At 35.2% G+C, this 12883-nt stretch overlaps 1 protein-coding gene across 1 annotated transcript in view; it reads left to right on the top strand.

The window, feature by feature from the left end:
* The window catches only part of klhdc8b (kelch domain containing 8B), a 236755-nt gene that overhangs the window by 159733 nt on the left and 64139 nt on the right, over positions 1 to 12883 (top strand). Inside the window, exon 5 of the mRNA XM_056449548.1 lies at positions 12635 to 12859. Coding sequence (XP_056305523.1) covers positions 12635 to 12859 — 225 coding nt within the window. The remainder of the gene's footprint in view (positions 1 to 12634; positions 12860 to 12883) is intronic.

Raw genomic sequence — 12883 nt, 5'->3', positions numbered from 1 at the left:
AAGTCTGAAACCCACATTAAATGTTATTTATTCGAAAACACTGATGAATTGTGATAAAAGGAAAGCGGATTTGAATTTAGCAGCTGATCATGGGGAACACTGAATGTTGTAAAGGTGTAAAGTTTGGGACTTTTTTAGTAGGATAGATGGTGATGATTAGATCAACACAAAGGCATTTTAATACCATGTTGTATACAGGGACTAGACCTAGAGGCATTCGATTTACTGACTTGCACAATTCTATTTCTATCTTCCATGTTTCAATACACTGATGTTGAGAGAAATTCCACATTAAACATAGTTAAAATATGTGTGAATATGTGGCTGGAAGGGCATCTGCTGCATAAAACATGCTAGAGTAGTTGATGGTTCATTCTGCTGTGGCAACCCCAGATAAATCAGGGACTTATCCGAAGGAAAAATGCATGAATTAATAGTTTACTTTAAATATAGTGAAATATATGGCGACACGGTGGTACTGTAGGTAGTGCTGTTGCCTCACAGCAAGAAGGTGGCTGGTTTGAGCCTTGGCTGGGTCAGTTGGCATTTCTGTGTGCTCCGGTTTCCCCCACAAGTCCAAAGACATGCGGTAGAGGTGAATTATGTAAGCTAAATTGTCTGTAGTGTATATGTGTGAATGAATGTGTATGGATCTTTCCCAGTGATGGGTTGCAGCTGGAAGGGCATCCGCTGCGTAAAACTTATGCTGGATATATTAAGGGACTAAGCCGAAAAGAAAATTAATGAATGAATGATAGTAAAATATGTGTATATGGACCAGAAAACAGAATTGTTTTTAGCTCTAAGCATTAGCGACTTAGCCAGTTTAGCAATCAAATTTTCTGTGCCACTACAAAGAGACATTATTTAGTTAGATTATCAGCAAAAAAGTTTCAATTCAAGTATCAAATTCAAATTTTATGTCACAATAAAAGTGTGAAATGTGGTGAAATGCTTCTGTTCTTGTTATATACGGTCAACATGACCAATTGTAAATGAACATCAAAAATAAAGGATACAGAATAAAAGGTATATATAGAGAAAACAGGAGAAAAAAATTACATTTGCATTAAGTTATATTAACTTACATGAGAACAAATATCACAATATGATGAAATGTATGGCTTAATGTAAATGTATATAGTTTTTTATTATAAAGTGCATGTTGTGCTGAGTTTGGTTTTAGGGAGCAAAAGCACTTCCCTAATCACAGCGGAGAAAAACATCCATTGTTAATATTTATAAAGTCCTTCAATATCTTCCTGGCCTTGCTCCAACTCTATTTGCAGTAGAACGTCTCCAGGTCAGGGAGTTCAGTGTGGATGCTATACGCTCAGCTTATCATATCACCCAACTGTCCTGTTAGGTGCTGTTCTCAAACCAGACAGTGATGCTTCAGTCAGGATGCCCTCAGTGTTGCGGGTGTAAAACGTTGTTAGCACCTGAGACAGCAGTTTAAGGCCCTTTAAGTGTCTGAGATGGTAGAGACATGGTAGAGTCACCCTGTTGTTGATGTGGCAGGATCATGACAGGCCTGTGTGATGTGTACAGCTCGGTAGCTAAAACTGTCCACTCTGTCCACTGGACTCCAGTTGAAAGTCAATGTCTGGTAGTTTCACTCCTTTTACATGCTATAAGTCCACTTAAATTTTTTGTCAAGGTGGTGTTCAGTACAAGATTGATGCCCAGGATTTTAAATCTCCTTCATGTAGTCTTATAATTGTTGTATATCAGGACAAACATGACAGTGTTATCTGCAAACTTGACGTCGATGGTTGAGTTGAAAGTGGCCACACTGTAAAAAAAAAGTCACTTCAATTTTTTCGTTGAACTAATTTAACTTTGCAAGTAATTTTAAATTAGAATCAAAAAAATATTTTGCTGCTTGTTCAAAGTACTTATTTAAAATAAGCTGAATCAACACAATTCTTGAGTTTTTTGGGGGGCAATTTATTATTATTTTTTTAATCTACTTAAATTTGTTGACTTAAATCATAAAGTTAAAATGAGTTATAATAGATTTGTATAAATATAAAATTAAATATACATTGAAACTTGATTAACTTACTAAAATACGTTAACACAAAAATATTCATTCATTTTATATATAATATTTTAAGGTGCACACAGTCACAGTGCTCAAAACTGAGGCTTGCGGGGCTCCAGTTCTGAATGTGAGGAAGGATGAGACATGTTTGCCCACTTGTGCTGTTAGCAATCTGTCCGATAGAAAGTTATTGATCTATCAACAGGTATATTATCTTTAAAAAGTTTGTATTCTATAATATTTTTGAATAAAAATGTTTACTTTTATTTAGGAAGGACACATTAAATAGAACAAAAATGACAGTAAATACTTTAATAATATTCAATATGTAATGTTAGCATGAAGTTAGCATATTAGATCATATTAATCATAATAGATCAAATTAGATTGAAGATTCATTTGACTCTGAAACTATGCTAGAAAGTCCTAATAGTTTTTACAATGTTTTAGTTTTTTAATGCAGCTTAAGAAATATGAAAACATTTGAAGACATTTTAAATGAGTAAAATGAGTAAAAATCTTTTGACACACTCAACTGTGTTTTTAAATAGCACAGTAGCTTTATATTGCAGCGCATGATGACTTCAGATGTTCAAGTATTATTTTAATTGAGTCAATAAAAGTTTAGAAGCTAGCATTTAATTAATTCACTCCATTAGTTTAGCATACGTTAAGTTCTGTACGATTAAGATAAGAAAATACATATATATATATCAGTACTGGAGTATTGATTATCTTCATGAATTTTGCAAACACCATGAATTTTAGACTGTAAATACATCAATATAGCACATATGCTGTATAGGACAAGCTTTAAATTCAACACTAAGGTGTGTGCATTATGTAACAGGGTTTCTGTCCCATCACTGTCTGTCTGTCAGAGGACTGACATTAAAGACCTCTTCTATAAAATATTAAATCTCTCCTTGTTTCTTTGTTGTTAAATTCTGATTTATAGACAGTGCATGTGTGATATTTTCCATTGATGGTGATGGTGTGTGTGTTTTAGATTGCCAAGTGTGCATGATGCACTATGCTGTGGCTGTCTGTCTTTGAGTTTTGTCCAGCCTCACATCACTCAGCTCAATTTCTCAGCCATACACACCTCTGTTCAATCTGCTGGTGTATTTGCCCTGTTCCCCTCAACTAATTTCTTACAATTTCGACCATGGAGGCTTTAATGATTGAAGGGGAAAGGCTGAAAGAGCTGAAAGAAGTTAATTAGAGGTGTCCAGCAAAGGTCAAGAGAACAGGTCCTCCTAAATGGACTTCTTTAACCTCACTTTCTTATAGAGACACGCTTCCACATCCTTAACACTTTTCACACTGTCTTCACAGCATTTCCCTTTTCTGGCCACCTCTTCTCTCTCCTGCCTTGTTTCTTAGACAGGTTCTTTCTCTCCTCCTTATGTTTTGTCGTGTGTGTGTGTGTGTATTTTTTTTTCCTGGATCTGTGTTCTGTCCCAGAGGGCTCTCAGCAATGCCAAAGCTGGGAGGAGATCAGTCACATTGTGAATGCATAGAGAAGGAAAGAGAACGTCTGAGAAGGAAAGAATAGGATGTGGGAAAAAAAAACATTCCTGGGAAACGTGACAGTGTTTGATACTTTCTGATCTCTAGCATACATTAACAGTGACACTCTCTGAGAATAAAAGATACAAAAGCTGTCACCAATGTCAAAAGCATACCACTGTGCACCTATGCATCATTTGGGTTTAAGGAGTAGCGATCTCTTTTAAAGGAGCCGCACCCCATTTTCACTTGTTACAGACACTAGTCAGATGTTATTTTAGAGACCGGGCATGAGGTTGACTGACTGTTTACACAAAAAGCGTGTGCTTGTACGGGCGTGGCGTGGAGCCGATCCGCGAATGGCAGCACATTGACCAATCAGAGTCACTTGAAGGAGGGCCTTTCAGAGGAACTAGGAAATATTAATGAAAAAATAACGTGATTTCCTTCAAGTGAAACATGAGCACACATTGCTTTACATCTTATTAACACAACCAAGCCTTAAAAATACACTGTGGACCACCCCTTTAAAACAAATCTTTGCGCTTAACAAACGAAATTAAATATGTAGGCTAACAGATGTCTTCAGTGGAGTGCGTACAACACCATTTCCTTATCCACGAAAGTAAAGCAAAGAGTAAAAGTAAAGTAAAAAGAAAGTAAAGAGGCCGAATGGAGGAGGATCATTCTTTATCCTTGCGCTGTAGATGGTCTGTTTAACTGTTTTCTCCCTAGTAAAGCATTCCGTTTTTCCTCTTACAAAATCTGCCATGTACATATCAAATGTGCCATGGTGTGATGCAAATGACTCTTAAAGAAAATGGGAGATGAGACTCTGATTGGTTTAATGAACATTATGCTCAAAACACACCCATAGCTCATTAAGAGAATAAGCACAACCCTGTTAGACCATGCGCTGCAGCGCAAGAGGATTCAGACACGTCTTTAATGCTTTTGCGCCATGCTCTTTAGACTTGGCACCTAGATAGTTAAAATAGGGCCCAAAATGTTGTAAGCTCAGTTGTCATTTTAAACGCAAAGTTGACATTGTTTGAGATGTTTCTGCTATGACATAATCAAGATTATGACTACTTGACAAGACAACATTACTTGTCATAAATCTGTAATAAACATAATTGTCATGAAGCCATTATGATTGTCACGAGTTTATAGCAGCTTCATTAATATTTTTCTTGAACTACAGAGTTACGTCATAAAATGTAATTAAATGTCATTCAATATTAATCACGCTGTTATCAAATTATTAGAAAGAGTATTGACACTTTTAATAAGAAGTTTGAATTACAAATTCAGTTTTTTTCGACTGAAAAAAGTTATCAAAAATAGTCAAAACACAATTATAATGCCCTTATGACAATTATGTTTATGACAAATTTGTGACAAGTTATGTTCTCTTGGTAATGTCTGGTTGTCTTGACCAAGACAAAGACAGGTTGTGATATATTTGTTTATATTAAGTTGTCCCACTAGTATCTTGATGCAGACTTGGATTTGCAAGCTGAGACTGCATATCAGACTTGCAATGTCAGACACAATGCACTCAATGGAGCTTAGCTTGCAACTGCAGCGCATCTGCATCTTAGTTGTCAGGACAAAGACAACTCAAACAATGTCATCTTTGCATTTAAAATGACATAACTGAGCTAATGACACTTAAGAAAGTTGTCATCAGCATATATTAAATCTCCTTAATAATCATGATGTGTGATAACATGAATATAAAGGTGTCATGACCTTCAAGTAAAGTGTTTAGGGTATAAATTTAGCAGAACAATTCATAAAAGCACTCAAACATTGTGGCAGAATTCCATGTTGTAGTTTCCAAAAGTCAATTTTGAGGATTTTCAGTCTAATAGTTTTTAATTAGTTTAGTTTTTTGAGAGGAAGATGATTTAAAACTTGTCTTTGTTTGTATCTGTCTAGTTTGGCTGCTTTTGCCTAGTGACAGAAGCTTTAGTGTCATGTCCGTAGAGATGACTCGAAATGCCATAGAACTTATATACTTTATTGGTGTCCTTCCTTTTCCTCTCTCTCTACACTCACACTCACCAAAACTAGTGATCCTGTCTAGCATTCACGTCATCACACATTTTCCGAACACTTAAAGTGACCTGCTCTCTTTAATTATTATTTGTATAAATGAACACATTACTCTTATTAAACTCAAGGTAATGATTAACTAACTATGCAACATTTAGTATCAAAATATCACAATTCAGTTTAACACAACTTCTGATAACAAGAACAAAAAACATTAATCAACTTGATTAAATTCACCCAAAATGAAGCTTTTGTCATTATTCATCCAAACCTGTGCAATCACCTTTTTTCCAGTATATGCAAATACATTTTGTATGATCACACTGGTGCCACATTCCCCAGAGGATAACAATGGTGCTTGTTTGAGCGATAATAGATGATGAATAATAGTAACGCAGTTCAATAAGTGTGTTCTCAAATTTTGATCATGTACTGCAGATATTAAACAGCTCTAGGAAATTCACAGCATAACAGCATAGCAGTGAGAAGTAGATAGAATTATTCTAATTTGGTGCATAATTTCCTATTGTTAACCGCTGATTTCAGATCAGTCGGTGCTGATGTGGAAACAAGGAGAAATATTACTGTCTGTTTTATACTGGATAAAACAATGGATGGAAAGGAATAGATTCAAACTAAAAATGCACATCAGAATAAGATTATGCTCTCACATGTAAATAAAATGTATGCATTTTGCATGGATGCCATACATTAAAATAATTTAATGCACACCTAGCCATGTATTATCCTTCACTTTTGAAAAAAAAAAAAATATGTTTAATATTTTGTTCATGTTTAGCACTTTTATATACCAAAGTAGGAAGATGGAAAGTAAAAATTGTAACTTAACTGTACAGAAAGTAATTTTAAAAGGATCTCTGAAGTTGTTGGTTAGTTCAGTAAGATGTAAGAATCATGGTTTGTCTTTTGAATTTTAGTTGTTAATTCAGAATATGTTTGATTTGATGTGAATGCCACATGTATCAAATAAAATGCGATTCTTTCAAAAAGTACAAGCTAATGTTAAGCCACTTTTGCTAAAAATATTGTTGAAAATGTACATATTGTTTTGTCTGCTGTGACTGTGTTTTCTGTTTCATCAAATGAAAGATTTCTACCAAGATGCATATCAGTATGACATGAACCTCCATCTATCACAGCCTCATTTTTCCTCATATTTCTCATCACATTAAAAATGCAGTCTGCTGTGACTAATGTGTGTTACTGTAGCTACACACTCACAGATGCGCAACTAAGAGATTCTGTGTTATCCATGAGAAGAGCTTCTCAGACATACTCTACATACAAATACACATTACAAAAACACCTCATTGAAATTGTATTGCTAGCCAGTTCTTTGAGATTGGCAATAGAAACAGATTTGATAGTGTCTACCTCACAGGTTTTTGGTCACCTTTTCCTTCATTTATCACGGACTATTCCCAACACGAAATCCAATTGTTTTTGTTGTTTTTTTAAAGCGCCTTTGAGTTGCGTTTAAAAGAACAGGTCATTTCAACAGTTCATTAAAAGAACAGGTCATTTCAACAGTTCATTCAACCCCCCTACCCCCACCCCCCATTTAAAAGTTAAACAGTTGAATTTTAACATTTTTTAATTCGTTCAGCCAATCATTGGGTGTGGCGGGAGCACTTTTAGCTTAGCTTAGCATAGATCATTGAATTGGATTAGACCATTATCATCTCCCTTAAAAATGAGCAAAAATGCTCTCATTCTGGCATAATAATCAAGGAACTGCTGCTGCAGGCGTAATCATATTATCAACACAGGCTCAATGTGATTACATACCCCATATACATTTCTGGAGAGCGCAAATTATGTAGTCAGAGCTACATAAAAACGGACACTACGGGGCGGTGCATGCGGCTTCTGTTTCTTTTCTGTAGCTTACCTCCGTGTGCGTGGCTGTTACTAATTTTCCCTATGGCTTTCTGTGTACGTTGGTGTACTTGAGAGCAGTTCCAGAAAGCATGCAGGTAAAACAGATACAAAATTCAAATAAATAAAATAAACAAGTAAATAACAGGGTGAAAGCATGGTAAAAATCAGACAGCCTACAGGTGGGCTTTTCTTTTTCTGGATGGCTTTTGAAAACTTTGTCGGTTGGATTTAGGGAAGGGGTTGGGCACGGGTCAACTGGTGCTTTTGAAAACACTATCATTTGGGATTAGGGAAGGGTGTCAGTGGGGTGATCGGTCGGCCAGTCAGTCAGTCAGTCAATCGTCAGCGTCCTCTGGTAGATTTATGCGAAAAAGAGCAGGTGCGACTAACACTCAAAGGAGAAATTTGAGATCTGTAAAAGTGTACACATCGGCCCTGGTGGATTAGTGAAAACAAAAACTACAAAAAATTATAGCTCCTGGGACATATTTCGTGCTCTCCAGAAATGTATATAGGGGTACATATCCATAATGAGCCTGGGTTGGATATTATACAGCACCTGAAAATCGGTTTCAGTGATCTATTCAATAATCCAATTCAATGATCAATGCTATGCTTTAAAACCTGTTTTAACTGTTTTATCTGTTTTTGATTTTGATTTTGTTTCTTTTATTCTTGTTTATGCAAAACACTTTAAATTACCGTTGTGTAAGAAATGTGCTATATTAATAAACTTGCCTTGCCTTGCCTTGCCTTGCCTTGCCCTGCCTTGTCTTGCTTTGCTTTGCCTTGCCTTAAGCTAAGCTAAAAGAGTTTCCTCCAGACCCAGAAATTGGCAGAGTAGTTTAAAAATACTGTTGAGCCTATTTCCAAAAAAAAGTGGAGTGCTCTTTTAAGAATCACCAAGGAACATGGTTTCAGCTAAACGTCTTCTTTCTTTTATTTTCTTTGGTCTGCAAGTCAGAAAATTAAAAAATTCATTTTGAGGTAAATGCACATTGTTTTTAGGATTCTTGAATGAATAGGAAGTTCAATTAACGACAAGTATTTGAAATAGAAATCTCACTCAGGTGAGTCAGGGGCTGCACAGTGGCGGTGTGGGTAGCACGTTTGCCTCACAGCAAGAAGGTTGCTGGTTTGAGCCTCGGCTGGATCAGTTGGCATTTTTGTGTGGAGTTTGCATGTCCTCCCCATGTTCACGTGGGTTTCCTCCGGGTGCTCTGGTTTCCCCCAAGTCCAAAAACATGTGGTAAAGGTGAATTGGGTAAGCTAAAACTGTCCGTAGTGTATGTGTGTGAATAAGTGTGTATGGATGTTTCCCAGTGATGGGTTGCAGCTGAAAAGGCATCCGCTGCGTAAAACATATGCTGGATAAGTTGTCGGTTCATTCCGCTGTGGCGACCCCAGAAGGGACTAAGCTGAAAAAAAATTGAATGAATGAACTCAGGTAAATCAGTCAATAATAAATAATTTGTCAACTCTACTACATTTTTGAGTCTAGTGTAAACAATAAGCTATCGTACCAGCAATACAAAGACTGTGGATTTGCTTGGATTAAAAGCTTCTGCCATGTGCATTAACCCAACAGAATCAAACAGTTAGCCGTCACCAGAGATGCATTGTACCAAATGTGACTTTCAATGTCTTTATTATTTGATTGTGCATGTGGGACTCTCTCCATAGAATGAATCATTTGTGCTGCATTCTGAAGTGTCACGCTCGTTCAGAGCTTCATTTGTAAGCATCTGCTAAATGAATACATTTAAATGAGTCTGTGTATGACTGTAGGTGTGCTGCATATTTGCGTCTGTGTGCGTGTGTGCTTTGTGTGTCAGAGCCTCAATAATGGCAAAGCCTGTCAGCTTGTCTGAGGAGACCAAAGTGTTGTCAGTGAGCTGTGACATGTGGTAATCGTGCACACACTGACTCCCAGCAGGGACAGACCTGACTGAGTACTATCAGAGAATAACCACACTCCAAGGCTATTATAGTTTTGCATTTGTAAATTAGTTTTTTATTTCAATAAGGTTTTAAAATTGGGTAGCTTTATTTTTGTAATTAGTTTGTGAACACATTTCAGTTTTGCTTTTTATATATATATATATATATATATATATATATATATATATATATATATATATATATATATATATATATATATATATGCACCCACTGACAGGTAAAGGCTGCTCTCTCTCTCTCTCTCTCTCTCTCTCAAATAACGGCAACTTTAGAGAGCAAAGTAAAACCCAAATCGCTGATATTTTAAGAGATTCAGAAACTACGGTCCGACACATTTTGACGCAAAAGGTGCATCTCTATGGGTATGCAGAGCACGTGAGATTGTCTGTGTGGGTGTTGACACACACAGAACCAGCAGTAGGAAACATGCAGAGCGAGAGAAGTTCTTTCACTGGTTAATCGATATTCTTGGACGAATGAAGAAAAATGTAAAAGGATGATAATAATAGTATTATTCATGTGTCACCACCAAATATACTTGGGCAGCCGTTAATATACCTGGGTGACCTGCCCAAGTAAAGTCAATGTGTGAAGCACTGTATGTATATATATATATATATATATATATATATATATATATATATATATATATATATATATATAGATATATATATATATAGATATATATATATATATATATAGATATATATATATATAGATATATATATATATATAGATATATATATTTATAGATATATATATATATAGATATATATATATAGATATATATATCTATATCTATATATATATATCTATATATATATATCTATATATATATATATAGATATATAGATATATATATATATACAGTTAAAGTCAGATTTTTTAGCCCCCCTTTGAATTTTTTTTCCTTTTTTAAATATTTCCCAAATGATGTTTAACAGAGCAAAGAAATTTTCACAGTATGTCTGATAATATTTTTTTCTTATGGAGAAAGTCTTATTTGTTTTATTCAGGCTAAAATAAAAGCATTTTTTAATTTTTTAAGAACCATTTTAAGGTCAAAATTATTAGCCCCTTTAAGCTATTTTTTTTTTTTGATAGTCTATTCACCTTATTCTCCGCGTATGAGCGGGCGCAGCCATTTGAATCTTTTTGGCTCGAAACTTCCGGTCTCATTCACTTCCATTAATTTTTAGAGGTTAAAAACAGCTCGTTTTGCTGCTTGATGTTGCAAACTGATCTTTTTGTATTATATTATTCTACTTTTTATGTATAGTCATGCAAACACTTGTTTGTAGAGCGAGTAGTTTGATCGTTTTCTGCCATTTATTATTTCTAGTGATTTCTCCCATAGGCAACTGAATCGAAAGTTCTAAAACAATCGCAAAAACGAGCGCACTTCCACATTGTAGAATAATGTCAATAGAACAAACCATCTTTATACAATGCCTTGCCTAATTACCCTAACCTGCTTAGTTAACCTAAATGTCACTTTAAGCTGTATAGAAGTGTCTTGAAAAAAATTTAGCAAAATATTATTTACTGTCATCTTGGCAAAGATAAATTAAATCAGTTATTAGAAATGAGTTAATAAAACTTACGTTTAGAAATGTGTTGACCATATATATATATTTTTTTTTGTTGTTGTTTTTTTGTTATTATAGAATTAAATAAATTTAAATTATGAAACTGTCTTTGCATAGTTTAAATTAACACTTGTTGCATACTTTTTATTAATAAGAATAAAATAATTGTTTAAACAAACATATAATCAATAAAACACAAATGGAACAGTTCTATATCTTCCGTTTCTGTCATAAAAATGTATGAAGTCATATTTTTGACACAGACCAAGCTAAGCAAGAGAACCAAACTATAAGCGTGAAATCATATATGGCACATGTAAGTGTATAAATACTTATGCGATGCTTCTGCATTCTGTTTTTGAAGCAGTAATACAATAGTAAAGATATATTGTTAAACATGTTGAGCATACATTTTTGTCAAGAATTACTATATTTTTCTGTATAAACATGGGCTTGACTAATGTCTTGACTGATGTCTGGGCTTGACTGATGGCTGATGTGCAAGAAGCTCCATCTACAGTTACTTCCTTATACAGTCACAGATTTTCAGGATCAGTGCTTTATTAATTCTGAAATAGTATTATTTATTTTGTCAAGGTATTATTTCATTTCAGTTAATTTATCAGTATCTTTTATTAGTTTTATGTATGTTTATATATCTATTTATACAATTAAAGTCTGAATTACTAGCCCCTGCAATTCTTTGTTTAACGGAAAGTTTTTTTTTTCAATACATTTCTAAACATAATAGTTTTTGATAACATTTTTTATAATGACAGTACATACAGTATTGTTACTAGGTATTTTTCAAGATACCAGTATTCAGCTTAAAGTGCAATTTAATGGCTTAATCTAGATTAATTAGGTTACTTAGGCAAGTTAGGGTAATTAGGCAAGTCATTGGGTAACGATGGTTTGTTCTGTTGACAATCGAAAAAAATACTGCTAAAGAGGGATAATAATTGTAACAGATTAGACTATTAGAATGGTCAGGCAAGCAATGGTAAACAGAGCAAACAGATGTATACAGGCAGTCCAGAATCGTAGTTAAGAGCCAGGCAGATGGTAAAAGGCAGGCAGCAGACAGGAATAAACAAATAAACAAGGCGAGGATCAAAAACACAGCAAAGCAAGACAAAGGAAAACGCATTGTAGTGTCATATAAACAGTAGACAAGAGTCAGCAATGAGTGTCTCAAAGTGAGCCGTATGTATATGTGTGTGTAATCAGTACTTGAGCAGCATCAGCTGTGTGTTTGCAATCAGTCAGGATCAGGAACCGGTTGTGTGTGGTGCATGACTGGTTCTTTCAGTCCATTTCCCAGCAGATTTGTAGTACTATGTGATCTGTGTGTTTACCAGCGATCTGCACTGGCTGGATCACAGGTGATCATGACAATAATATTGACCTTAAAATGTTTTTTTTATTAAAACTGCTTTTATTCTAGCTAAAATAAAACAAATAAGACTTTCTCCAGAAGAAAAACTATTATAGGAATACTGTGAAAAAATCCTTGCTCTGTTAAACATCATTTGGGAATGTTTTCTTTCTCCTCCGACAGGTGGGCGTCAGGGAAAGCTGCCAGTGACTGCATTCGAGGCTTTCGATCTTGAGATGAAGAGCTGGACGAGATACCCGTGTATCCCCAGCCGCAGAGCGTTCTCGTCATGTTCTGCCAGTGACAGAGCCTTCTTCAGCCTCGGCGGCCTCCAGCAGCCCGGACCACACAACTTTTACTCCAGACCTCACTTCGTCTCCACTGTAGAGGAATTTGATTGTGAGCAGGGTGAGTGATCCATCTCTTTACCTC

Source organism: Danio aesculapii, chromosome 23 (genome assembly GCF_903798145.1).
Source record: "Danio aesculapii chromosome 23, fDanAes4.1, whole genome shotgun sequence".
Classification (NCBI taxonomy): Eukaryota; Metazoa; Chordata; class Actinopteri; order Cypriniformes; family Danionidae; genus Danio; species Danio aesculapii.
Note: the sequence above shows the minus strand (reverse complement) of the source record. Positions and strands in the feature narration are given on the sequence as shown.